The following is a 27,945-nucleotide window of genomic DNA, read 5'->3' as shown; positions in this document are numbered from 1 at the left end:
TCTCTGCCCCCCCCACCCCCCCCCCCCCTCCCGGACACGCCGGCTCCCGGCGCAACAATACAAGGACGCCGCCGCCTCCTCCTCCTGCTCCTGCCCTCCCAAGGTTTCCACGCCTGCTGATATTTATCTCCCCTAGACGTAGCTAGCGCCAGCCAGGGCTGTCACACACACGTGGCCATGTTGTCATGAGCGGGGGTTCACGCCTTACTGTGTGTGTACAGGGATAGGTGCGGGGACAGATCTTGAAAGGGGAGCTCGGGGCTACCAGACAGACCGGACCAGTCATCCCAGTGCCTGCGTCACCAGGACAGTGCGGTGTCCTGAACCCGGACGCTACATTTGCTAGCATGCCAGCGTGTCACCCCGGCGTTTGTTTTTACCTCCTATGAGTCAGAGCTGGCCTCGGTTCATCGCTAAGCCCCTGCCATCTAGCTCAGCCCCCACGAGTCCAGTTCTTTAACCCTTGTGGCATCGCCCAGGTCCCAGCGTAGTCGATCCCTTCCCCTCGCCCCCCCCTAAACGTCCTCAAACCCAATTCACCCCCCTCCGTTTCGGTAAACAGAAGCCATCCTTGTGTTGAAGTTTGCCGCTGCTGTTTATGTGGGATTAATATCACTTTTGAAATCACACGTAGCAAACGACCTTTGCTGATTTCCCGAACCACCGCCACCGCCGCCGCCACAGCCACCGCCGCCACAGCCACCGCCGCCACCGCTCTCTGAACACCGCCGACCCCGGCCCCGTCACCAGACGGGGGTTTTGCGGCTCGCCATGGCGGTCAACATGAGCATGAGCATGGGCCGGGACACCAAGTGGCTGACCCTGGAGGTGTGCCGGGAGTTCCAGCGGGGCACCTGCTCGCGCTCGGACGCCGAGTGCAAGTTCGCCCACCCGGCGCGCAGCTGTCACGTGGAGAACGGCAGAGTCATCGCCTGCTTCGACTCGCTGAAGGTAAACGCACCGCCGTGGCGGACGACACGTCGCACACCACGACACAACGCAGCACGTCAGCCCGACAATACAGTGTTTACATTTTTTTGCCTTTGTCTTCACACGAATTGGCAGTGTATTGATTATGCTACAGAACGTGTATCTGTGGATTATGCTACATAATCCATACTCTCACATCTACTGTCTTTGATCACAGCAAAGAGTTAGGATGGAGAGCTTCTGTATTAGAAGTTGAGACCACTGAGGGCTTTTAAATATGCTATAAAGTTGCACTGTTGGTGTTGATTTACATGAGCTCTTTAAGCTCAATCGCTGACTTTCTGTCCCTCTAATGTGGCGGCCATGACGGTTGGAGTCCTGTGAACATATGCAGCTACTTCCTGTGCCTCTTCCTCCTCCATTGTAGAGCCAGTGCACTACTGCTGCAGATGCTCACAGCCGAAGGTCCAATACTCTCGGCAAGGAGTATTATGGCTTACACAGTTTAGCACATGCAATGTCCGAAGCTAAACATGATTTATTTCTCTCAAATTAAGAATGGGCCATTTCTTTTGAGTGTGTGTGTGTGTGTGTGTGTGTGTGTGTGTGTGTGTGTGTGTGTGTGTGTGTGTGTGTGTGTGTGTGTGTGTGTGTGTGTGTGTGTGTGTGTGTGTGTGTGTGTGTGTGTGTGTGTGTGTGTGTGTGTGTCTCTGTCAGTACATGTACCGGTATGGGTGTGTGTGTGTGCATGTGTACGTGCATGCTTCCCTGCAGCAAAAATGAGACCTCCAGACAAGGGCCTCACTGTCTGGCTGCAGCTGCCGTCTCCGCGTTTATCGAGTTAGAATTTATTATTCGGCCATTTTTCTGTGTCCAAAGCAGCAGGGAGATAGGGAGGCTGAGAGTGTGTGAGACACCGGGGAAGAGAGAGAGGGAAAGAGAGAGATAGGGAGGGGGAGGGCCTAGCAACAGCACATGAGCACGTACCGATTGGCTAGCTTGATCTTCCTGAGTGGCGTGGCTGTTTTTAGCACACAGCAACAGCCCAGCTCTGCCTTGGCTGAGTTGATAGGGGGGGACAGACGCAAGCTGCCTTTTTATCGACTGGGAACGGCCGAGCATTAAAGGCCATGTTTGGCCTTCTTGGAGCCTCAGGGTCACACATTTGCGTTTGAGAACGTACCGACGTGAGGGAGCGCTGAAGGTCAATGACGCGACTCTCTGTATCAGGGGCGACATTCTGGCGTCACACACACACACACACACACACACACACACACACACACACACACACACAATTACACACAATTATGCACACACACACACACACACACGCACCCCCCCCCCCCCAGGATGGACAGATATGCACTCGCAAACAGAGAGCCCCCACACCGCGCATGCTGTGTCAATAACCCGCCTCCGTACAACATGATTTGCAGGCGTGCCGTTCGGGCTGTGCTCGGGGCCGTTACTCAACGGACAACATGTATTACTGCGGGGCTGACTGACACACGGAGTCACACACTCTGTCTCCACAGGAGGTGGTTCTACGCCGTCCTCCTGTACGGTCAACCCGGCTCTACCGCGCTTCTCCCTCCCCTCTCTCAGCCTCTCCTCTGGTCTTCTTCTCCCCCTCTCTCTCTCTCTCATGCCTCCTCTCTCCTTCTCTTTGCCCCGTCTCCTTCCCACTTTTCGTCCTTCGGTCCCATAGATGCATAAGACTTCCTGTTCGTCTGCCCTTTACCTCTGAATGCTCGTAATGGGTCTGTTAGGGGAAGAGGAAGAGGAAATGGAAAAGAGATGAGGCACCCAAACCCTCCACCTCCTTCTCTTCCTCCATCTCCTCCTCCTCCTCTCCGTCTTCCTCCTCTATCGTGTTAGCCAGAGTGCGACTGTCATGTAAAGTGATGAATGTGGCAACTACATCCGCCCGCCTGCGTTCCCACATCGTTGAGCACCCAAAACTCTGGTAACGTTTGACTTGGTGGCACCAGTCACGACGGTGTGGACGAGGACAGAATGCATGATTTTTTTAAAAAGAAAGCGACGGTCTACTATCTATTAGGGGCGGTTTGTTTTAACACTGGCGGCGTGAGGTTAAGGATTTCGATGGTGCTTTGATTCCGGCAAACGCCCTGTGCCACCGCTTACTACCAGGGTCAAACACAATCGGATTCCTGACTCAAGGTTCTCTGGTCTGGTCAATAGAGATTGGGCCTTTTGTGAGCTGGCTCCTTCCGAGTTTAAACAGGTTTACTAGGCTGGGCCTGGGACAGGGACTCCTCATGATCCAAGACCTAGCCTCATACGCATCGCGCTAATGCAAAGCTCACTCCAAACTCCAGTGTTGCGGGCTTAATAATAATAATAATAATAATAATTCATTTAATTTATAAGCACCCAAGGTCACCTTACAGCACTGAGTTAAAAAAAATAAACAACATTAATAAAAGAACAACATATAAACGTTAATGGGATGAAGTGGGCGACAACAATTAGACAGAACAATTATGGCCGTTTAAAAATATGTGTTTTGAGATGGGACTTGAAAGTGAAAAGGGACTCAAAATACCGGATGTCTGGTGGTAGGGCGCTCCAAAGGTGGTTTCCGGACGGCCTAACGTTTACGCCTTTTTCTGGCTGCCTCGTGTTTCCCCCGCGCACATTTTTCATTTTGCATCGGAGGTCACCTGACTCTCCCTCTCTCTCTCTCTCTCTCGCTCTCTCTCTGTCCTGGGGTCCTGCTGGCAGCACACTGCGGCTCTTTCTCTTTTTTCCTACCTTCATCCAGTACCTCTTCTGCTTCCAGCGCTCTGCACGTCCACAGAGACAACCTCCTGGTGCCCTCGGCGCCCCCCCTGACACCGTCCGTCGCCGTCCGTCGCCGTCGTCAGCGCCCTGGTGCCCGGTGACATCATCACCACCAGCACCCATCCCATCTCACCTGCATGCCTTCGCTAACTTTAAAGCGTTTGCAATTTCTTTTCATCTAAATCCGTATGTGGAAGTATAGCATCGGAACCTTTTGGCATGGCAGCGTGCTAAGATGCTTTCGAGGACTCCGTTTACCTTCCCGTATTGGGCGCATCTGCTCTCGTCCGTCCAGAGAGGTTGACCCCTGGTCAGTAGGTAGGTGTGGCCGCGACGATGAGAGCCTTTGACAGTGGGCGGGGGCGGGGGGGGGGGGGGGGGGGGGGGGGGGGTTAACCAGCCATCTGCAGAGGAAGGGGACCCAGCTGGCGTCCCCCCAGGTGTTTAATGGCCGACTGCGGTTCCTCGAGAGGTCCCCGTGTGTTCATCCCTCCCCAGAGGAGCGAGGGCAGAGCCCAGGAGGAGGAGGAAGGTCACTGCTGATTGAGGCGGAGGGGGGTGGGCGCCGGAGGAGGGGCGAAGGGGCGAATGAAAAGCTTTAAGATAAATGGTTAGGAGGGGAGAAGGTAGGAGCAAAAGTGGTTTGTGAGTAGGCCCTGAAAAGAGATTTCTTTCGAATGAACCTTTTAAAAAGGGTCCCTCCACCAAGGGCTTTGGGTCGCAGACATAAAGGCTAGGATGCAGACAGGTTAAACTTGTCATGCTTGGCTAGAAACGTGTTCAACGGTTTCCCTGGAAAAGAGCAGATTGGATCACGCTAGGTATAGCTTGACGTTGTGCTATATGGTTTCCATTTGCTAATGTTTGATATTGCCATCTTATGCCAATAAGAGCTCATGCTATTACGCACCGCATAACAAAAAAAGACGATTATAATTATAAGCCAAGGGTGGAGAGGTTTGAACAAAGCTAATATTTAACAAGTTTTCCCACGAAGGCTAATTGCAAACTGCAAGCTCACATTTTATGTGGCAACGTCTTATCTATGTTGTCGCCGTTGTTCCTACCTACCTAGACCAAAACAGTCCATTTAGATCTCTGCATGTGTATGTAGGGTCAAGGAGACTATTTCTTAGCCAAATTTGTCAGATATGAAACACCGTCCTGTTGTAAGTTTCTTTGTGGCGAATTCCCCAGAGATAAAACCCACATATCCATAAACAGTATGCCCTTATTAAAGTCACAACCACCTCAAGCCCTCCTTCTCTCTCCTCTCTGGCTCCCCGTCGGCCATGTTTGCTATCATCAGACCATGTGGCACGGTCACATACTCTGCTGCATCTGTAATCCCCGTTCCTGGGGGCCTGGTGGTGTTTGTTGGACAACTTGCGAGGTGGCGATATCAGAAGGGAGATATAGATTGATGGTGAGAATGCAGCACCTGCATCTCGGACCGGCTCCAGCTCTATCTTTGGCCTGGTTCAGTTATTAAACAACAACTTTGCAGTGTGTGGATGTCATGACTGCCTGACTCTATGGCGCCACCTGTGAACCGCAATGGGTGACATGTGATTCTTTGAAGTGTTTACTATCCTACGCTTAACACATGACAAATAGGAGACAAAACTTCATTTATTTTATATTCATTTTTTTTTTTTATGTGATCCTCTTGAAGCAAATCATCATGTAGTAAGTGCTGCTTTGAGGGAACGGTTGATGTTATTTTCCTGTTTCCCCGTCCTTGGTAAGAGGACACCGCTCCCCAATTCGGCTGATTTTAATGATTTAGACATCAGTACATGTCTGCGGATTCCTTCATGAATTATCCAGCGCACCATCTCCTGAGACGACGTTAATGGACCCATTCAATTAAAGCAGCAATTATCTAGTTCTTAGATTAGCCGGGGAAAATTGGTTGGAATCTTTGGATATTTAGTCTGGCAGACGTCGAAGGCCTATTGTGTTGTTAAGCCGCTTCTTTTCTACTGGGGCGGCGAGCAGCAGATCAAGTGGTCCAATTAAATGGAAAAGCTTTTCATATTAAGTGATGAAGGGCTGTGCTGTTGTCTTTGGGGTTCTTTGTAAAGACTTGCCCCCCCCCCCCCCCCCCCCGATTTAATTATCCTTGAACACGTGTGGGTCTCCACGCTGCTGTTGGCACAGGGCCTTCATCTCCCTGGGATCTAACCACTCGACCCCCCCCCCCCGCCTGCCACAAGCCTCCACTTCTGACTGCGGCGTCTGCCCCCGTGTTTTGTTCTACTTTTCAAAGGGGCGTTGCACCCGCGAAAACTGCAAGTACCTGCACCCCCCGCCCCACCTGAAGACCCAGCTGGAGATCAACGGCAGGAACAACCTGATCCAGCAGAAGACGGCGGCGGCCATGTTGGCTCAACAGATGCAGTTCATGCTGCCGGGAGCCCAGTTGCAGCCCATAGTGAGTGTTGACGCGCACCAGCCTGACGCGCACGCACACACGCACGTGCACGAACGCACGCACACACATGCACACCGTTTAAATGTATATGTTGTGTCGTTATTTCTCGCATAGTAGATGCCTTTATCCAAAGCCAATTCCCAGTTAGGCTTAACACATTGAATTGCAGTAAGCCTTGTACGTACCTATAACACAAGCTCCTGATGTCTGACATGACGTTTTACGTGATGCCCCGCCCTCTCTCCCCCCCCCTCTCAGACCACGTTCCCCGTCACGCCCTCCATGGCCACCAGTCCCAGCATGGCGTTCAGTCCCTACCTGAGCCACATGGCTCCAGGGATGGGCCTGATGCCCGAGCTGATGCCCAGCGCCCCTCTGCTGGTCCCCGGGAGCCCCACCGGCCTGACCGCCATGGGCAACGGCACCTCCACGCATAAATCCATCCGCACAGACAAGCTGGAGGTAGGCCTGCAGCAGGGCTGGGTCGCACCGTCTCCGTTCAGCTGTTACTCCCTGGACCATTATTGTTCATTCGTTTATAGTTTTGTTATAGGCTGACAATATTATGGTATCAAGCATTATTTTGCCGTTTCAAAAAAGGAAACTGTTGAGAAGACAATGTGGATATGATGATGTGATTTTTTTTAAATGATTCTACAGCGTAGATTTTTCTTTGGCATTTTTCTTCTTGTTCTCCTAATGTTAAGTCGTTTTCCTGAATGCCGTTACTGTAATGCAGAGAGGCAACATTACCGTTCCGCCGCCGTTAAAACGCCAACTGAATCACGGCCACATGATGGCGAGCGGCGTGTCACGACATCCATACTGTACAGCGAGAGACGCACGGCTCCGTATCCCCCACACCGCTCATTCTATCCGGTGTCACGTGTTGCCTCGCTGACCACCGCTCTCCCCCTGCCCCAAACCCTCCCCCACGACCTCTGACCTCCGAGCAGGTGTGCCGGGAGTTCCAGCGGGGCAACTGCACCCGCGGGGAGAACGACTGCCGCTACGCCCACCCGCTGGAGGCGGGCATGGTGGACTGCAGCGAGAACTCGGTCATCGTGTGCATGGACTACATCAAGGGCCGCTGCAGCCGGGACAAGTGCAAGTACTTCCACCCGCCGGCGCACCTGCAGGCCCGCATCAAGGCCGCGCAGCACCAGGCCGGCCAGAACGCCGCCTCCTCCGCGTCCATGGTGAGCCCCGTCGCCGCCGCCGCCGCTATCCCCCTCCATGCCATCCATCCATCCATCCATCCCCTCCACCCCCCTCCATCCATTCATCCACCCAACCCTCCTCCTCCTCTTCCTCCTCCATCCCCCACCATCCTTTCCACCTCCTCCTCCTCCTCCTCCTCTTCCTCCTCCATCCTTTCCTCCTCCTCCTCCTGCTCCTCCTCCTCCTGCTCCTCCTCCTCTTCCTCTTCCTCTTCCTCTTCCTCCTCCTCCTCCTCCTGCTCCTCCTCTTCCTCTTCCTCTTCCTCTTCCTCCTGCTCCTGCTCCTCCTCCTCCTCCTGCTCCTCCTCTTCCTCTTCCTCTTCCTCTTCCTCCTCCTGCTCCTCCTCCTCCTCCTCCTCCTCCTCCTCCTCAACCCCCTCCTCCTCCTCCTCCTCCTCCTCCTCCTGCTCTTCCTCTTCCTCTTCCTCTTCCTCCTCCTCCTCCTCAACCCCCTCCTCCTCCTCCTCCTCCTCCTCCTCCTCCTCCTCCTCCTCCTCCTCCTCCTCCTCAACCCCCTCCTCCTCCTCCTCCTCCTCCTCCTCCTCCTCCTCCTCCTCCTCCTCCTCCTCCTCCTCCTCCAGGCTTCCGGCCGGTCATCAGACCAAGTAGACACTCGCATGCGGTGACTCATACTGACACGGTTCAGTTTATGTGTAGCGTGGATGAGTTTACGTAGAACGCGCTTGTAACAGCATTGTTGTGTTTATACTTAACATGGTGGAATTGATATAGATAGTTAACGTTCTGATACAAATCAGACCGTTTCTGAAAGACGCTGAAATTGCTTTTGCATAAATGAACAGTTTGAGAATAATAAGGGGTATATCTAACATACAGGCATGTAACCATATCTAGTAGTACCCCCAAATGCAATTAGGAAACCTAAAAAAGCCTTTATGAATAGTTTTTATTCCCTACAATGAGCCCTTAATGTCTACATATGGAGAGGGTCCTCTTTCACAGCCTCGTTGCACCAACATGTTTCTGCAGGAGCCCAGAACGGACAATCAGCAGAGAAAAAAAAGCCTTTTGGGGTCAGGGTTCTAGGAAGGATTTGTTATCCCCATGGCTACGACCTATTTGTGATACTTTATACGTTCAGTAATTGGACAGGAGCTTTAAGATGAGCGATGTTGTATATGAAATGCACCACACACCATGGTCTTATATTATTTGTACAAGAAGCTTAACCCTCTCTCGGACCGGGTCATCAAAGTCTACCGCTAGACCGAATTCTACACACCCACACTAGCTTGGCGCTATACTATAGTGTTGAAGAAGCTTCACCCTCTTGGACGCGCCTCTGATAGCCAGTGTAGACGAGCATGCTCCATCATTTCACCAGAATTTCCAATGTAGTTAGAGGATTCAATTATAATGGAGTTTCACTTTTTAAGCCACGTGTAAAATAGTGTAGCGAATGGAAGTTCGCAAATGAAGGGATTATAAGTGTGGGTGTTCATTCTTTAATTCACTTATTCTGTGGAGACATTTTTGGGGCTGTAGCCATGTTCGATAACGAAACTCTTTTGGAGAGGGTTGGTATCCAAAAGGAACGATCATGATCACGATCAAAATCCATCAGTGCCAGAAAACAATGGCTTGTAGCGCTTACTGCTATCGAGATAAATAATCATTGCATCTCACGGATCAGTTGAGGTCTATGAATGTAGTTTACGACTAAAGATGCGATAGGAGGACTGTATGTGGAGCACCGTCAACAGGCTGTAACCTCTGCCATGTCTCCCAATAAGTAAAGGCCATGGTGACCATGACAAAGGCAGCGGATGGAGAACTGTGATTGGTTAGAGTTGACTGCATTCTGCAACTCCACCACTAGATGCTACTATTTTCTACACAATGGACCTTTTATCGTGTGTAAATAGTGGAAATGCGAGCATATTTAGATGAAAAAAACATACAAGACAGGTAATCACAGATTTGATTTGGTTTCATGTATGTATCCATAAATACATTAATGCACATAAGATTGCCTATCATATAAGAACTGTACATCAAAATGGACAGACTATCAGGGCTGGCGTTGAGAGTCCCTGTATTCTAAGCGGTACGCTGATCTGCAATGCAGATGTTGAAGCAACAAGAGAGAAGAGAGACGCTGGTTCTGGGAGAGGGAAGAGGCAGGGAGACCAGCCGACACAAGGGCACCGTTTCCTTTTCATTCTGTTTAGTTATGCTGTTGTTTACCCAAACCCCCGTGTTATGTCATCCTGGTTGCCGTGACTACCGTTGTTATAGCACAATGCTTCATGTTGTGATCCGTCTGTCCGTCCCTGCCTCTATGCTTTTTCTTTGGTGTAGGTATTGCAGCCATTTTCACTAACAAAGCAACAACTATGATGGCCGTGTTCTTTAAGGAATTCCTTGTTTACTGCGTCATTTAACCAAGCAGGTCGGTTCACGGTAAACACCCTGGTAGAGAACACACGGTTGGTAACCAACAGCATCTGCGGGCACGGCTACCTTGTTAGAAAAGGACTCGTCACTGTCCCACTTCGCTCTTGTCCTGACCTCTGGGCTAGCTGGCCTACATCTCAGTAGTGCTCACTACACGCCACAGTGCCCTCTTGTGGCGGTGCACCAAACTCCACTCTACAATGACGGTTCAGGCTCAGACACTGCAGTGCTGGTTAGGATAACCTGCAGGCTGCAGCTATAAAATAATAATAAGCAGGGACAATACTGTAAAGACTCTTGAACTGTTGAAGGGTAAGCTGCTTCAGTTATTTTGTCTGTTCGTTTCTTACCTTTTTCCTTCCTCCTTTATTTATTTCTGTCTTTCTTTCTTTCCGTTCTCTTCCTCCCACCTTCCCTCTTTTTCCCTTACTCCCTCCCTCACCCCCTTCATTCCTCCCTCCCTGACTCCCTCCCTCTCTCACTCCCCTCCATCTTGACTCCCTCTCTTGTCTCCCTCCCTCCCCCTCCAACCCGCCAGCAGGTTCCCCAGGGGGCCATGCACCAACTACCAAAGAGGTCCCCCATGGAGAAGAGTAACGGAGCCCCCGCCACCGTCTTCAGCCCCAGCATGTTCCACTACCAGCAGGCCCTGGCCAACATGCAGCTGCAGCAGACCTTCATCCCCACCGGTCAGTCCCGCACGCTCACCGGGTCCCCTCTGTGTTGGAACACCACGAGGCCCTCTAGACGTACGAGGGGCAGCCACGAGGCAGGGATAGGGTCGTGACTATAGGGTGTTGGACGACGGGTAGAGTTATACGGTTCCAAGGTTGACGCAACGCAATGACCACGCAGTCGCTTCGACGCAGTCGTGGATTAACGTCGGGTCGACGTTAACGGACCAATCACAGCCCTTGATGCTGCGTCGCCTCGACGCAGCATCAAGGGCTGTGATTGGTCCGTTAACGTCGGGTCGACGTTAACGGACCAATCACAGCCCTTGATGCTGCGTCGCCTCGACGCAAGGTGACAAATCTTTGGAGGCACACGTCAGGCACTTGGACGCAAAGAGGGGTCCGCAAGGTTGTTATGGGTCCGTCCCCTTGCGATGCGTCGACATCCAACCATAACTTAGCCTTAGGAACTGAGGTTGATTCCCCCCTTTGTTAAAAACCAAAGAGGTATAGTATTAGTATGGAGGTCTTAACGTTGGACAGGCTAGGGTCGTGACTATATGGTGTGTGTGGACTAAGTACTGGGTAACTGAACAAGATGCAGATCCCCTCCCTGCCCCTTTTTGACTGCATTTCAGCTTCTGAGAAAATTGTCTGCTGAAAGACGGAAATAATAAATATTACACAATCCAGTATTTTAAGACCCAGTGACTCATATTGATAACGCAACCAATGGATTGTTGTTTTTTAATTGAGTATTGGTTCAGTCGATGGTCTTGAGAGCTGTGGTGCAGTTCATGTGTGTGTTCTCTACATGCAGGGATTCCTTGTGCTTGTGAATGTTACCTTCCTCGTTACGCTCTGTGTTTGTGCCTCCCTTTCCTGTGTGACGGGTTGTCTGATGGCTTCATGTGCTTTATGTGTTCAATGTTCATTGCAAGCCCAGGAGCATATGAGAGCAAATATTACCTTGATTGAAGAAATGTGAACACACAGACTATAAATCAGCCTAAAGGGAAATTTGCGAGTGAATTGATAGAGCTGTCCAGTAGTGGAGTTGGAAGATGATAATGTCAAAGAGGATGCAGTCAATTAAAAAATTGTTATGTATGTAGAATATTTATATGGGGTCAAAGGTTACACACCTGTGATGCCAGTTCTCTGCACATAATTGTTCTGTTTATTAAACAACACTTTTTTTTTGGCCCCACCTTCTTCTGTCCATTTTCCCTCCTTTCTTTCTTTCTGTTCATCTTTATCCCCACTGCTCCATTCATCGTGTGTGTGTGTGTGTGTGTGTGTGTGTGTGTGTGTGTGTGTGTGTGTGTGTGTGTGTGTGTGTGTGTGTGTGTGTGTCTGCATTTGTGTGTGTGTGCCTGCGTTTGTGTGCATGCGCTGTGTGTGTGTGTGTGTGTTTATGAATGGACGACATCAGGCTCCATCTTGTACATGGCCCCCTCAGGAGCCATAGGTAGGGCTGTTCTCTTAACTCCTGCGCAAGCGACATAGCTGTAGGCTCGTCACACATTAAGCTCCTCTTGCTATCGAAGGGAACTTTCCAGTTTGTCTCCTTATCTCTTCATGGTCTCTTAATCTGCTCACGCCCATCTCTTAGCCTCCTCTAGAACTCATGTGTTGCGTCTGAAGATTTTTGTACATTCTTGTACATGTCCTCGGTGTGTGTGTGTGTGCGTGTGTGTGTGTGTGTGTGTGTATGTGTGTGTGATTATTTTTATTTGTCTGTGGCGTGTGTGTGTGTGTGTGTGCGTGTGTGTGTGTGTGTCTTCATGTGCGTATGTCTGTCTGTGTGTGTGTGCGTCTGTGTGTGCGTCTGTGTGTGTGTCTGTGTGTGCGTGTGTGTGTGCGTATGTGTGTGTGTGTGCGCGTGCGTGTGTGTGTGTGTCTTCATGTGCGCGTGTCTGTCTGTGTCGGCGGGGGGTATGCCGGCCCTCCGGTAGCCCCCTTAGCTCCGCACCAGAGGGTGTGTGAGCAGGCCTGCTGGGGGCCCCCCAGTAAGCCTCCCTCCCTGTCTCCCGTAGGACTTATGAAAGCCGCGGCCCCCCCGGCAGCGGAGGGCCGCTGGGAGAGACGGGACTGGAGCGGCTGCCGGCAGGGGCCTGGCCGCCTGCTGTCTATCCCTGGATTCACTGGTGAGGGCCCCCCCCCCCCCCCCCTGCTCCCCCCCATCTCCTAGGGCCGTCCGTCCCCAGACACCCGCTGTCTCAAACCCTCTGCACCCACGGCATCTCTACCCCCCCCGGCCGCTGCTGGGCCCCGGGCGGGGGTGGGGGGGGGGGGGGGGGGGGGGCGGGTAGTAGACGACAGGGGGGGCCATCAGTCGCTGATGCTGGCCATGTTGTCACGGGGCTAAATATGAATTCAAGTTGTCAATATAACTAGTGCTGATGTCTGGGCTGCAGTGCGATGATGTAATACAAACCTCGAGCTCCGATGTTACTGAATGCTGACCGGCATCCTGACCGCCTAGTTGCTGCTGCAACAGAGCTTTTTAAATACAACGCATTGTTCATGGTATACTATAATGTATTCGAGATGCAATAAGATAAATGGATTAATATTAATTTATGCAATATTATAAAGGGAGAATCGTAAGCTTAAGACTGAGACAGTATAGAGGCCAATAGAATGTGTGTCGCATTTCAAACACAGTCATGCTTTCAAAATATAATCACTTTTATTGCAAAAGCATTTACAAGTGAGGAGTTACTGGATGGTTACGTCTTGTTGGGAACAGGCATGATGAATGAGAGCCAGTTTGTGCTGCCAGTGTGTGGGAATACAGATTATTTGGAATGAAAACGAAATCGTTTTTTACATAAAGTATGCAGAGAGAATGTTGTTGTGGCTTTGAGAACGGTTGAGGTAAAATAACAAAACGTTTCTGTTTTTTTTTTTTCTTTAACCACCCGACTAGATTGTGGTAACATTAGTTGTACCCACCCTGTTGAGACAACCCATCTGAAATGAGTAACAACAAAACCCCATGATAATCTGTCGATATATATTTATATCTGAAGCTCATGTGTTGAATATTCACACGGAAATTGAGCTTTTCAGGATTTAATTGTGTGTATATATGTGTGTGTTTGTGTGTGTGTGTGTGTGAGTGTTGACTTATTCATTTTTATCATTCATTATTTTCAATTTATTTAAATTTCAGTTTTAGTTGCTTCGTTTATTTTTTGGTTTTCCTACACCTGTATTAAGATGCCAATTCCCCATGATTGCATCTGACAAGTGATTTACGTTTTTTTCAAAAGGTTAAGGTAAATCTGCTCAGTCTTTCATTTAAGTTGAGTTTGATGGCTCAATTTTACAACAACAGCTGACTCATCGTCATTTTTACCATTTCAATAATAGAATAGCTGTCTCGTACTATTTCCACTATGTTTCTATTCACGTCACACAGAACTGTCCAAGAAGAAACATTGTTCTCAGAGTTGTACTTATGTAACCTTCTTAAAAGAAGCTTAATGTTTGCATCTAACTGAATTCAACTGTTGCCCTTATTCACAGGTTTGCCCTAACGCAATTATCAATGGTCAATGGTCTCAACAGATTGTATGACTTCATAGCCATGTTCTCCTGGGCCACCACTCATGAACAATATTGAAACATGTATTCTTGTTTTGTAACTGGTCGGATCTCCAATTGACTCCATTTCAGTTTGTTTTTCATTTCTCCTATTTCATCATCTGCATGTTTCTCTTGATCCCCCTTCGAAATCCCATCCTAGCGATGTCCCTTGACTTGTTGCCATGAAGTTTGCGCCGCTACATTTCGCCATGGTAACCATATCATTCCTATTCCCTCCTCCTCCTACCCCCCTCCCCCTCCCCCCCGCCCCGCCCATTTCCTCGTCCCCTGTGTGTCTCGTCTGGCTCTCGCCTGAATAAAAAGTTCCCATGACGCACGGTGCCTCCTCCACTGTCTCGTCGGCCTCAACCCACGTCACCAATGTTCCTTTCGCTGAATCCGCCGCGTCCAATCAGGTTTGCTCTTTCATTTTGTGTTCATCTTTGTGTTTTTTTTTAAGCCGTGGCTGATTGGCTCTTGTTTTAGCGAAAGGGACATGAGCCTCCATTACATTTTTCTCATGGAGATTCCATTGGTTACATTTCATCCTTGTTTGGTTTTTGGGTGTGCTTTTGTTTTTTGGTGTGACATGAGCTGACACATTGTACAAATGTTATTTGAGACGAGCTTTGTGGTCCATGTGATCGACCATCATGTGATCTTTCACTAAAATATCCTCAGTTATACACATTTTAATTTATCATGGTAGGGCCTTAATTATTTAACTTTCAAATTCAGCAACAATAATTTTTTTCCTCAAAACCCCCAACGAGTACTTTAAAATCGAGTGATTTTTTTAAGTGTTCCTTTGTCCCGGTGAACTTCAGGAGTCTGCATGTCGAGCTGAGGTCTGATAAGCCTCTTGATCAAGGATCCAACCTTCATTAATAGTGCTCAGATGCCTTATACTAATGAAGCCTTACTCTATTATTAGACACATTTGCTATTTGTTCAAGGATGAAGAATTCTCACATTTTCATTATTGTTCAGAGCATCATGTTTATTTTTGATTGTACAAATGTACACCGTATTTTTAAGTTTAATTTGTGTTTTTTTCTGTCTTGCACATTGGCTGTATAACCGAAATTTAATCAGGATCATGGTTTGAATAAATTAGCAGTTCATTGTGGTGCGGCCCACTAGCTCACATGGGTAACCGTCTGCATCAAATGTATTCATTAAATTACACATGCATATATTATATATATTATATGTATCTTAACCTCTGCTTAAATTAACTCAACCAACCTGTTTAGCAACATGCTTATGTATTTTATGTTATGGCAAATAACATTTCCCCACTTTCCGGTCTCTCTCTCTCTCTCTCTCTCTCTCTCTCTCTCTCTCTCTCTCTCTCTCTCTCTCTCTCTCTCTCTCTCTCTCTCTCTCTCTCTCTCTCTCTCTCTCTCTCTCTCTCTCTCTCTCTCTCTCTCTCTCTCTCTCTCAGTAGACCCATCGGAGGTCATGAACGGCGACGCAGTGGAGCTCCATTGCATCCCGATGGAGACCCACTTCTGTCCCGTCCCCAAGCTGCTGATGGCCACTCCGGTGGGCCTCAACTCAGTGAGCCTGGCCCGCCACCCCAGTTAAGAAACCCCGCCCCCTCACCCTATCCACTCTACTGCACCCATCCACCCACCCATCCCTTAAAGAGTAACTCGACTCTCAGAATGCAACAAAAATGTGCCTAATCCAAATGTGCACACTTACCGAGTGGCAGTGTGAACCTGAAGGTGGAGATGTTTTAGTGTGTAAAGAAAAGGCCCAGAATACCGGAGCTGGGCCGAGTGCCGCACTCTTTGGAGGGGGAGCCTCTTGAGCATTGGGGAGAGAACAGCCGCCATGACATGATCGACTTTAGGCGGTGGCCCGACGCTCCCAGGCTCCCACAGCCATGCATGCCCAGTGCCACACCTTCAAGAAATACACGCACTAAAACACGCAAACACACACACATAAACACACACATAAACAAGTTTTCGACAGCGAAAAAAAACCCTCATGGGTTCCAAGCCATCGTCTTGTACTGAAGAGCAAACGACATGACTGGGCGACTGCACCAAAGTATAAGAAAAGATCAATAATACGGCAGAAATGCTAATTAAGGAATTCCACTCGATTAACTAACCGGAATGCCAATGGTCACCATTATGTTTGGCACTGATGGCATTATGTTGGAAAGGGGGGGGGGGGGGGGGTTTGTATTGTATGAAATCGAATTTATGTTTCATGATTTGTGTTTCGATATTTTATGTCTCAATTTTATTAGTACAATGCTGTCAAAAAAAGTTTTGTGTTTTTTCAGGGTCAATCATCTCATTCTACCTGAGAAACAGAACATCCGGTTATTGTTAATTTGTCTGTGCCTTTAAATGATCTATTGTGGCACAAAATGTGACCTTATGTGACTGTCACTAAAGAAAACAATAATTTGGCTGTGAAAAAATATTTCTTTTTTATTTTATTGAAATTTTGTAGACAGGGTTCCGTTCTGTTTTATTTTCTCGAGGGTAAACAAAAACTATCCAATTTATACCCTAAAAATATTACAACTAGTGGTGAACGGGGTTCATTTGGAGCAAATGGTAGTGCTCTTTCTTCAGCAACACAATGTCTTTATGGAGCAATGTGTAAGATGATAAAGGCTAGTACTAGTGTTTAGCTTAAACTCCATACCAGTTTAAGTTTACAATTAGGTCAAACTACAATATATTTATCATTCAGTAGCTAATATTGCCAATTAGATGTATTTCATTTATTTATGATAACCAAACAATGCCCAAAGTGCATCATAATTTATTGCTTTCAAATTTGTTGAATATTTCACCATAAATTGTTTAATGCTAGCCCTTGATGAAGATAAAAAAATATTCCTATTCCAGCCATCTTGGCCCGGGCATTTTCGGTTCTTTTAAATATGAATAACAGCATGACTCTTACACATTTCCCCTTTAAGCAGCGTTATTCCATGTACTCTGACCTTTTCATACAGGATCAAAGTAGATCATTATAAATATAAAAGCTACCATTATAAATCAGAATTGGTCTTCAGTGCAGTATATCTGACCAGTGAATGTTCTTTGGCTGTAAAAGCTTTGAAATTATTCAAGCGCCACCTACTGTCTTTGGCTTTGAGGTCAGTTTATCAGTCTTTCTAAGATTATCCCAATTCCAAATTTGATTATGGATCTCTGTGCAATGTTTGATGAATGACAATCTCTAAGCATAGTCGGGGCACTTGTTAAGTAAAACATAACGCCTATTACATCGTAGGTGCTTTAGAAAGAGTTAAAATAAGTCCTGGTCCCATGTCGGCTTGGATCTTATTTGAACCAAAATGATCGCCTGGGGAACAAAGCTGAAACTGAACAATTTCTTAATTGGGAACTTTGAGCTTTGACAGCCAATGATAGAATGGTTGCACAGCATGAAAGCAGCAAGTGCTTTCCTGTTTTTGTGCAAATTCACCAAAGTCTGTATTGGAAGAGTAGTGGCCTACGAATGGAACATCCCTAGTCAATGCGATAACTTTTTGTGTTTCAGAAAATTGAAACACAAACGCTGTACCTGGTAGAAATCTATAAAAAATTACAAAACGGCAACGAGGGAATTGCTTTTAAATATAATTGTATTTTTGGGGGTAAATTTCTCCCCATTGTTTGGCTGTTGGAGTGACTCAGTGGCACTAAGATTGTTATTTAAATTGGCTCTTCAGGGAGAAAAAAGAGAACTTGAATCTGTGTTGTCTGACTTAAAAAGCGTATTCTCTTTTCCTCTGATTCTGTTCATTCTTTAATAGTCTACAGACTCTAAATGCTAATACTACTCTAGTCAGGGGAGGACTTAATTCCCACAAGGAGAAGCCAGAAAACAAAATATGTGGGCCGGAGATATGAAAGGTGCCCCAGATTTGATCCCACAGTGGGTATCGAATAATAAAAAATTAAATAAAAAACGGAATACACTGGCCGTCGAATTTTGGATCTAATACAATTAAGTGAAGGGAATATGTGCCTCTTTCCAGTCTCCTTAAGTGTTGATTGTTCATACACTGTTAAACAGATCGATAGGGATAGATGGATCTGTAGTTCATCGTTCATCATAACAGTAAACTATATCTGTCTAGTTTCTTTGGGGCAGCTGTGCTGTCTTGACATGAATAAGGTAAACGTAACCAATACTCTTAATTAGTTGTGTGCATATGTATCTATGTTAAAAGAGACGATGAATCCCATATTCCATTAGCTGAAAAGGGTGACTCATTTTGTGCCATTTCCCACTGAAGACGTGTCATGTTTAAGTCATGTTATTGTGTCGTGAATGTATTTAATGCAAAAAAAAATTAACCATGCCCATTTAAAAGAATGGCATGTGGAAATATAATGATTCACTACATATAGACTTTTTCAAAGGTAACATAAATATCATGTTGATACTGTGTTAGGACATTAAAGTATGTGTATTATTATATAGATTTATATTTAATGTTCATGGGTGGTGTGACTACTTAAAAAAATAATAATATCCTTGAGCAAATTCTGTCCCGACCTTTGTTTCATGAATTTGATTTTAAAGGCAAATGTTTCTCTCTGACTTAATGAAGTGATGAAAAGAATGTCCAGGCAAGTTGTTTTGTCTAAACCTTAGAGCTTTGGAAGACATGCGTTGTCCAGTCAAGAAAAAAAAGAAAAAATGTCATTCTGTCATGTCATTATGCCTTCACCAACTGCTATCCAGCTGGAATAACAAAATACTTGACAAATGAATGGTGCCACTCTTGAGGTATTTAATTTTAACTGAACGTTTACCATTGTTTGTCATGTTTAAAAGTGTCTATTCCTTGTACACTTGAACGTGTTTTTGTGTGAGTACATAGATGATCTTTTTCTTTATAGTCTCTCACTCTTTTCCTTGACCCTCGGTTATCTACAGACCGGATGTTTAGTATCCACTGTAATTATTCTTGCCATCTTCATGAATTCATACCCTTTGACTGTGGAGAATATGCAACTCCTTTTTGTCATTGCATACCGTGAGATCAGATCTCAAAGCATGAGGACAGGTCGTATTCTGTCCTACTGGAGGTTCTGATGGCCAGGACAGAGCCATGGGGCCTGGTTTCTTCGTCACTGTATAAAGTCGTGATTGCAATGTAATGAAAGTAATTTAGTGGTAAGTTTTAACTTTTTTTTTAATTATTTGACAAAATAAATCAATGCATGAAAATAAAAAATATTCATTTAAGTAAAATACTTTGTGTAGACTTATAACGAGTATGTATACCTAAATTGATAGATCCATTGTTAATTAGAAAAGTTACTGTTGCTATGGCAACAAAATTACAATGTGGCTACCTTTGTATTAACCTAATTATTTTTCACATAAATTGAAATAACAATTTAGAGAATAAACCTACTTATTCACAAAAGGGAATGTTTAGTTAGTTTAGAGTATGTTTTACGGAAACAAATAAGTCATTGTAATATTCAAAATTCCTTTGGGGAGACTGGTCACGTGTAACTTTATTATGGTTTGTGAGTGTGTCTTAAATCTGCTTTGTTTTGATTGTTTTTCTTTCCTTTTTGTTGGTGTCAAACGTAAAAAATATAGATTTTTGCTAACGTAAACATGTATCTTTTGGGAGGTGAAGAGGTTTTTGGCTTGAAAAATGAAACGATGGACACCACAACCTGCCCTCTCCCATTCATTATTTGGACCTTCCGTCCTCGGACTAGATGATTTTTCTCGACTAGAAGTGTTGTTCATCTGAAGTCTCTTTCCTCTCCGGCTAGCCCAGCTGTGCTGGTTGATGTCGATCCTCGCTGGGGTGTACGAATGTGTGATATTCACCTTGTTTGCACTTATGTACATAACTATGTCAAAAATATTCAAAAATTTATTTTGAATAAATATAGAGAAAACTGATAAAAACGAAATCGCTGTATTGTTAAGCAATACAACCAGTATGCTGTTATAAGTTCTAGGAATTATGAGAAAGACGGTTTTGAATGATTTGTCCTGTTCTATTTGCTAAAGCCCTACTGCTTGCTAAGCATGATATTGTTATGCTGTAAAAAAAATCTGAGCAATTTAGACAACCATTTTATAGGTGCAGCAAGTATCTGATCTTAAAATTAAGTTTGAAAGATTAATTTAACGATACCTTTTTTGTCATTTTTAAAAGATTCCAAATGATTGCGTAATGCAGCAGTGATAAATCTTTCGTGAATTACTGAATTAAATTTCAAATAATTATTCTCCTATTACCAAAACATTTCTTTAACAGTCTTTAAACCGAATATCTGGATGAGTGATAATTTTACATTTATTTCTTTGTAAGAAAATGATGTCATTTGTTTTTCTGCTCAATCACTATGATTGCTCAATAATCAGTAAATCTGACTCACCTATTGAATTTCTATCAAAGATTGGACAGTGAAAAACATGTTCCAAGAGAGCTTTTAATACAAAATACCCTTTAAACTATATACATCAAACCTGGCCATTTATCGCTTTATATATTGCTTGTGAAGCCAATGATTTTGTTGCCATGGCATCTGTCCTAGTGTTGGATTAACTCGAGAGTCATTCCGTTGTGGTGTTTCGAAGCCTTCAGGATGGGGGGGGAAAAAAGATTGTTTTTTGTTTTTTCTAACATTGTGTTAATGCCTAATGCTATACTTCTGTACTGTGTGTATATCAAACCCAGGAAATCAGCTTTGTGTCTATTTTGCTCTGTATCCTGCAGACTTCTACTGCTATAGTATAGTGGAATGTACATGTGGGCTACCATGTATGAATTGGGCTCCACTGGCAGTAGATTTTTGTTTAACATCACTGCATTGTGCTTTTATTCCACTTTTGTTGCTATCACTTGACCACAGTTAAGTTTATCTGTGCCTTCATCATTAAGCGTATATATTTGTGTTTTTCCTTTGTGTAACTCTAACATTATAATCAATTTCCATTTCACAATTCATTTCCAGAACTGCATGTACAGTGAGTAGCTGTCTTGACTACTTTGGATAGAGTTGGTGAACCATGGAAGCGAGTAACAAAATAGCAACTAGAGGAAAAGCATAAGGGCCAGGACTAAGCCATACGAAACACTTCTCTCTCTCTCTTCTCTCTTCTCTCTTCCCTGCCTCTCTTGCACACTGAAACATCACAGCCCAGTTTCGTCGCTCTACCATATTGTTGCTTATCGTTATATTTTAGCTAATTGGGTTTCTATGTGCTACTGCTACATGGCAATTTATTTTGTGGTGTATGATTATCAAAATGCAGGTTCATTTGCCTATATGATGATGATGACCTTTTTCTATTTTTGTTTTGTTTTACCCCTTTAATAAAGCCCTTATTGGTGATCATCACTGAATTGTTGTTATTTTCTTAATTGTTGATATAAAGGCTAAGATTTGCATACTAATTGTCAAAAGGCCCTCTAGCTCTACTATGGATCGATGCACTTCTAGTGTAAGTGGTATTGCATGTACAAAGAATATAATTAAAGTCAAGCCATGTTATTTGCTCGTCAACTCAAATGTATGGGGCAATATGCTGCTGATCATAAACAGCATGTAACAGGAATATGTATTAATTTAATTCTAAAACATGTTGTCGAACGCAACTAGGCCTTTATGGAAGTTCGATAGTATAAATCAATGCATACATCCCTTTAGTAATCCAATTTTTTTGGTGTGTCTCGGTCTGTCTAGGGGCGGAGGGTTGAGCTTATGTGACTATAAAGTTGCATCGGTTTCTGTCTGTCTGTATAAATAATCATTAGTCGCTGTGTCTCTTTGAATTTGTGGCGCAATCATTAACCGGATATTCAGGAAAGCGACTTTTTGGACCAGTAGTACCAGCCCCAGCGGGCCCTGGCCGTCACAGCAGTGCGTTTTGCGACACTAGCAGGTTAGTTTTTGTGTGTGTGTGTGTGTGTGTGTGCGTGTGTATGTGTGTGTACACACACAGCAGCTTGACATGCGATCTAGAATTAGGGATACATCGGTAAGATTTAACTTGGTGCTTATTTGACTTGCTGGTAAGCTACTAGCCACACGGACAAATATAAAGGATTGTACTGCATTTCTTGTTCTGGTTAGCTTGCGGAGGCTTCTCTCTCATAGCCAGTATGGAGCAGTGTGAAAACCGCATTAGCTAACATTAGTGGCTAACGTGAGCGGTGATCAACAACTTTGCATGCCAACTAACGCGAAGCTCGCTTTGTCGTTTAGTTGGATGCGGGAGTCGGGCTTCGGTTCATATACGAGGCCCGGTAAACCCATTAGCTTCAGTCGCTTGTTGGGTACATCTTTGGCTCGTCTTAGTTGTGATAAATGTTGTCACAACAGCTATAGCGGTCGTGCTAACTCGTTAGCTTGTAAAATAGCTTGGGTCAAAGTCGAGAACCCCAATGAAGGAATACAAAGTTGTTGTGTTGGGGAGCGGTGGCGTGGGCAAGTCTGCGCTGACTGTACAGTTTGTCACCGGCACTTTCATCGAAAAATATGACCCGACGATCGAAGACTTCTATCGGAAAGAGATCGAGGTGGATTCGTCGCCCTCTGTGCTGGAAATCCTCGACACAGCAGGCACGGAACAGTTCGCGTCCATGAGGGATCTCTACATCAAGAACGGACAGGGGTTCATACTTGTCTACAGCCTGGTCAATCAGCAGTCATTCCAGGTATCTCATGCTTATTGTTGATGATTATTGACTAGCGTAGATCACACTCCACTTGCTGGTCAACTGGTGCACTGGTATGATATGATTATTTGTTTAGATGTTTTGGATAACTATCCATATATGCTACACTGCCGTTTGCAGAACTTGATGATAGTTAGTTTATTTACATTTAACTGTTATAATCTCACACAAAATGTTTTGTTTTTTTCGTGTAGGGCAGCTTATACGTTATCCGTCATACTAAGAATTGCACATCCTCTTCTGTCTTACAGGATATCAGACCGATGAGGGACCAAATAGTTCGTGTGAAACGGTTTGAGAAAGTACCATTGATCCTGGTTGGTAACAAAGTGGACCTGGAGTCTGAGCGCGAGGTGGCTGGGTCCGATGGCCGTGCCCTGGCCCAGGAGTGGGGGTGTCCCTTCATCGAAACCTCAGCCAAGAGCAAGACCATGGTGGACGAGCTGTTTGCTGAGATCGTGCGACAGATGAACTATTCTACATTGCCAGAGAAACAGGAACAGTGCTGCACTGCATGCGTTATACAGTGAGCACAACAGGTATGTACCAAACTAGTCTCTCATCCAGTTCATTGTAATATGTAATGTACATATTATCCAAATTGCATACATTCCTTGTATGGGTGGCCCAAGTGGGAATCTAACCCCTAACCCAGGGAGTGTTAAGACCATTCTCCACAAGTCGAGCTAGACAGGAACAAGTTGAACTTGATCAGACCCATTCAGTCTACCAACGCGGGAGGGGATGCTGTACAATTTCAGCAACGTGCCGTCAAATATCAGTATTTCGATTCTTCATCAAGCTTTACACAAGAGTACTTTAACACAGCCGCTCTCGAATATATCATTTGGTATTATATAATGTCACATCTATTCCTCTGTGACGCACATTGTACTGGGTAGTGTAGAGTTCAAGCTTGTGAAAATCGGTTGAGATCTCAGCAGTTGGAAGTGAGAAGGATGAGTCGTGTGTGTCGTCCTCTGGCAGAGCTGTTGGTTTAGACTGTTATCATACGATCATCAGAGGAATGCTGCATGAAGAAGGGCCTACAACAGAGAGGTGCTAGAGTGGTGGGAAAGGGGATAAAAACCACTGTAGCTCAGGAAGAGCCAAATAAACCAAGCTACCTGAGATCCAGCCAGTAGAAAAGGAAAAACAAATCTGTACTTGCCAGTTTCATAACTGGTAATTCCGGATGGCAATGAACATTGTCATTTGTAATTTGAGTCTCCCCTTGTTAAACCAAATTTGTCCTTTCTTCTTGTTCTCGTTGTTTTTTCCTTTTTTATAGAGGCATCATTTACTGAGGTTGGAGCAGCCATTTCCTGTTTGGATGACCCATGATCCAGGGGCCAAGTTGAGTTTAGCCCTGTTGTTGACTTCCTGCCGCTGGCAGTGTTCCTACTGAACGACCGGTTTGTGACTTTTCCGCCGTGAACCTCCTCAAAGGAGAAGCGTTCCTCCGGGGCCTTCTCTATTTTTACTATTGTGACTCCAGAAACACGGTCTGTGTGGAAACTCCATGGCCTTTGTTGCAAACCCGACACACAGCTTACAGCTACAGCCACAGCCGTCAACTTCAAGCTGGAAGGCGGCAGGTTCAAGCGGCCATATGGGACTTTTATTCTCTGATGTCTTTTGAGTTGGGTGTATTCCTGTGGTTTAAAAAAAACAAAACAGGAGTTGTTGTTTTACCGCAGCTCTTTTTCAAAGCTGCTTAATCATTATATCGTTGATATTTTAACTTGTATAAAAGTTTTGAATCTCAAATCAGTATTTTACTATAACGAAACAAACTTTACTTTTAAGCATGCATACTTCCCTGACCTTATGACTAATCCACAAGCAAATAATGTCCCGTACTATACATAGTCGTTATGGCTCACTTTGCTGTCTATTTTCAAGTTATAAAATCCTGCTTGTAGCACAGAAATTGCGGTGTTGTGGAAGCTAACAATGTTCTCTACTTGAATGTGGTTTTATTATTCTATCTTGGTTTTAACTGCTACCCTTTTCTTTATCCAGTTGCAGTGGTCGATCGGGTTCGCGATTTAGTATCTACTACGTGTATCTGTTGATAGCACATATGGAAGTATGTATGTTGACAATGAGCAGTTTAAAAAAAAAAAATATATATTACACATTACAAAAATGAGCCAATGGACTTTCAGGGGCTTGAATAAAAACCAACCATGATGTGTGCAAGCACTGTCACTAAGGGTCAAAATATCTGGTGCTGTTCGCCATTTATGATAAGGAGGGCTGGTTAATTCTGAGGGAGGGGGGTTTCCCTAGTAATGATAACCAAAGTTAGCTCACAAAAACAAAGTCCCTCTTTTGGACAAAATGGATTTACTTTGACCTCTAGAGATGACAGTTCTTGGTGACTCCATTGTGGTTTAGCTTAAATTCCAGTCCCTGTAACTGATCATGATGTACTTTGCTTTATTTTTTATTTTCTTTATCTATTTATTACAAACTAATGACATCGCTAGCCAATTTTTAACATTTCAAATTAGAGGCCTACTAGTTTTTTTTCTGCTTTTGTGACTTCGAGATATAGTCTATTGTTTTTGAAACTGAGAATTTAACAGAGCCTTAAAAACTTTCTGTTTCATTCCCGCCTCCGTGTGTTTCTTTATAGCTAGGGCTACCTGACTGGGTAGGTCAGGGTACCTGATCAGGATTCAGGAACTACGAATTTGCGTTTCATTTTCTTACATTCTCATTAAAATGTTACATATTTGGAGTTACCATTACAAATTTATTCAATGCCAATAATGTATTTTCTATTGATTATTTGGACTAAACCAATAGCTACCATCTTCATCTTATATAGATTGAACTCTACTGAACCACTGCTTCTCTGTACACTTGTTTAGCATTTTTTCTTTTAACACAAAAAAACGGATTATTTTAACCAACATCTCTTAATAGGCAAATTACAAGTACATTAAAATATATATATTTATGGTATAATAAATGTAGTTTGTAGCGGTACAAGCTCCAATCCGCTAGGTGGCAGTGTGGCCCGTTATTCAGACGGCCGACATCTGACCGAACAAGGAGGAAGGTAGCGACTTGTTCAAAGCCTGTACACTAGTACACACACCAAATTCATGGTATTGTTTTAATCGTAAAGTTGACAACAATGAAGACCGTATTTGTAACTGTGGGTACTACAAGTTTCGATGAGCTCATTCTAACGATAAAGACTCCTGAAGCTGTTAAGGTGAGTAGTACGCTGTTTTAAAGTGTTATCAGAAATGAGTGACCGCCATACAATATGTAAGGGATAATGCCCGACGAGGTGTCCATTATGTTATAATTAACCTTGTGCTAACCATTCCAATAAATTACGTGAGAAACAGAATCCACGTATTCAAACTATGGAAAAGAGTAGAATAATGTGGCTCGTGGCTACTACTGCAGGCAGCCCTGAGGAAAGACGAATCATACACTTCCCCGCTTTGGAAAAAAACCCGTATACTAAATGAGTAATAAAATGAGTCATGTTTCCAGGACGTTACGTATCTTACTTTCCAGTTTATTGTCCTAATTGATACTTTTCAATATGTATGTCCAAGGTTTAATGAGTGTTTCACATTGTTTTACAGGCACTAAAGGCTCGTGGTTATGAGCGTTTGGTTCTACAGGTGGGAAGAGGCTCTGTCCTTCCTGGTCCAGAGAGTGGTCTAGATCTCACACTGGAGGCCTTCCGTTTCAAAGACTCAATTTCTGAAGACATCGCTCGTGCTGACCTTGTCATCAGCCACGCAGGTGTGTATATCAACCAAGGGCTGCATAATCATTCGGCCCCCCCTAGTCACTGATTAACTAAATATGAAAAAGAAAGTAGAATCGTGTTTATTTAGTCATTCTTGGGTTGAGGTCGCTCAATAATTGGAGCTCGGTTCGTCAACATGAGCTACACTCTGCCCTCTGCACCCCAGGGGCTGGGAGCTGTCTGGAGGCTCTGGGAGCGCGCAAGCCTCTTCTGGTGGTGGTCAACAACAAGCTGATGGACAACCATCAGCTGGAGCTAGCTCGACAGCTCCATAAAGAGTCTCACCTGCTCTACTGCACCTGCAGGTCTGTTCTGGTTTATAAGTCTGTCTTTTTACCTGCCAGAGTTGAAGAATCTACCAGAAAAGCAATTGTTTAAATACGTAACCTATATTTTTTGTCCCTGGCCTATGTCTAAGAAGAGGTGAAGGCAATGACAGTATTTCCTCTCTCTTTCAGTTCCCTTACGGACACCCTGAGAACAATGGACCTGTCTGTACTGGTGCCTTTCCCACCTGCACAGACAACGCATTTTGCAAACTTTCTGGACATAGCCCTTGGCGTACAGTGAATTTGTCTGTTGAGTAAATCAATCTGTAACCATCTATATTTAATAGTACTTGCTCGTACATTATTGCTGAGATTGTCCAATAGATTTGTTGATTTTCTTTCGCTTTTGTAAGGTCAGAAATGGGGTACCATTCACTATTATTCATGCAAAAGGTTGTATAAGATTGTATATTGTACATAATTGTATATTTTACATTTTATTATCATTATTCATTTCATTTAATTATTACTTTATATGTTAAAACATGAAGTAGATGGTCATCTTGATAGTTGTTATATTAAGTTTCACTCTCACGGTTTTCAGGTTTTGTATTTTTATTTAATTTTGTATTAAAAGACTTAAATGATTCAGACATGGGTCACCTGAGTCTAAACGGAGACAATCCAGGGAAGAGTTATCCTCTGTGATGAAAACCAACACCCCTTTGGGTTTGTCCAACCCAACGAGCAGAGGACTAGATAGCCAATCAGACGTTGAAAACCACTGAGCAGGCTCCCTTCTCTTGACTGGATTTAATAAAGAAAGAATTCTCTCCTCATACAATATTTTTATTTTCTAATTTGTTTTAAAACTTCAAGAGTGATGTTCGTTCATATTAAACACGGAGGTAAGCCACAAGCTTCTTAAAAATGTGCTGTTATAAATAACGTTTTTTTTAGTTCAACAGACTTCTTGATTATATCTGTGCGTATTGTATTGCTGTGGCTCAGATGACCAGCAGTTTCTCGTCAACACCAGCTGTCGGGTGGATGTGCTTCTGCAGTACCTGAGGACTAAACTTCACATTC

At 44.9% G+C, this 27,945-nt stretch overlaps 3 protein-coding genes across 17 annotated transcripts; all 3 read left to right on the top strand.

Moving 5' to 3' along the window:
* Window positions 1-8: 8 nt before the first annotated feature.
* On the top strand, window positions 9-21,460 carry mbnl3 (muscleblind-like splicing regulator 3). Of its 15 annotated transcripts, none has more exons than XM_060063596.1 (9): window positions 9-951; window positions 6,014-6,178; window positions 6,437-6,640; window positions 7,135-7,377; window positions 10,355-10,505; window positions 11,926-11,961; window positions 12,530-12,640; window positions 14,412-14,503; window positions 15,538-21,460. In XM_060063596.1, exons 1-9 carry the CDS (start codon window positions 772-774, stop codon window positions 15,553-15,555), a joined length of 1,200 nt encoding a protein of 399 aa, XP_059919579.1. In that variant the 5' UTR covers window positions 9-771; the 3' UTR covers window positions 15,556-21,460. The 15 variants fall into 15 exon arrangements, with proteins under 15 accessions (XP_059919579.1, XP_059919581.1, XP_059919582.1 ...); XM_060063598.1 differs by having other exon boundaries at window positions 15,535-15,695; XM_060063599.1 differs by lacking the exon at window positions 11,926-11,961.
* Window positions 21,461-21,918: 458 nt separating this feature from the next.
* On the top strand, window positions 21,919-25,417 carry rap2c (RAP2C, member of RAS oncogene family). Its single transcript, XM_060063660.1, has 3 exons — window positions 21,919-22,779; window positions 23,052-23,339; window positions 24,092-25,417. Exons 1-2 carry the CDS (start codon window positions 22,507-22,509, stop codon window positions 23,328-23,330), a joined length of 552 nt encoding a protein of 183 aa, XP_059919643.1. The 5' UTR covers window positions 21,919-22,506; the 3' UTR covers window positions 23,331-23,339; window positions 24,092-25,417.
* Window positions 25,418-25,830: 413 nt separating this feature from the next.
* zgc:92907 (uncharacterized protein LOC436733 homolog) lies at window positions 25,831-27,700 on the top strand. Its single transcript, XM_060063661.1, has 4 exons — window positions 25,831-26,032; window positions 26,418-26,580; window positions 26,754-26,892; window positions 27,046-27,700. Exons 1-4 carry the CDS (start codon window positions 25,952-25,954, stop codon window positions 27,155-27,157), a joined length of 495 nt encoding a protein of 164 aa, XP_059919644.1. The 5' UTR covers window positions 25,831-25,951; the 3' UTR covers window positions 27,158-27,700.
* The last annotated feature ends 245 nt before the right edge of the window (window positions 27,701-27,945 follow it).

The sequence above is a fragment of the Gadus macrocephalus genome, chromosome 10 (assembly GCF_031168955.1).
Source record: "Gadus macrocephalus chromosome 10, ASM3116895v1".
NCBI classification, from domain to species: Eukaryota; Metazoa; Chordata; class Actinopteri; order Gadiformes; family Gadidae; genus Gadus; species Gadus macrocephalus.
This window is presented reverse-complemented; position numbering and strand designations above follow the sequence as displayed.

Excerpts from the sequence above, each read along its gene's own strand:
- rap2c (XM_060063660.1), top strand. The coding sequence starts at position 22,507 with ATGAAGGAATACAAAGTTGTTGTGTTGGGGAGCGGTGGCGTGGGCAAG. Across the intron at positions 22,780-23,051 it reads TCAATCAGCAGTCATTCCAG|GATATCAGACCGATGAGGGA; the intron begins GTATCTCATGCT and ends TCTGTCTTACAG.
- mbnl3 (XM_060063594.1), top strand. The coding sequence starts at position 772 with ATGGCGGTCAACATGAGCATGAGCATGGGCCGGGACACCAAGTGGCTG. Across the intron at positions 10,506-11,925 it reads GCAGACCTTCATCCCCACCG|GCTCCATCTTGTACATGGCC; the intron begins GTCAGTCCCGCA and ends GGACGACATCAG. Across the intron at positions 12,641-15,534 it reads GTCTATCCCTGGATTCACTG|TAGACCCATCGGAGGTCATG; the intron begins GTGAGGGCCCCC and ends TCTCTCTCTCAG.
- zgc:92907 (XM_060063661.1), top strand. The coding sequence starts at position 25,952 with ATGAAGACCGTATTTGTAACTGTGGGTACTACAAGTTTCGATGAGCTC. Across the intron at positions 26,033-26,417 it reads AGACTCCTGAAGCTGTTAAG|GCACTAAAGGCTCGTGGTTA; the intron begins GTGAGTAGTACG and ends ATTGTTTTACAG. Across the intron at positions 26,893-27,045 it reads CTGCTCTACTGCACCTGCAG|TTCCCTTACGGACACCCTGA; the intron begins GTCTGTTCTGGT and ends TCTCTCTTTCAG.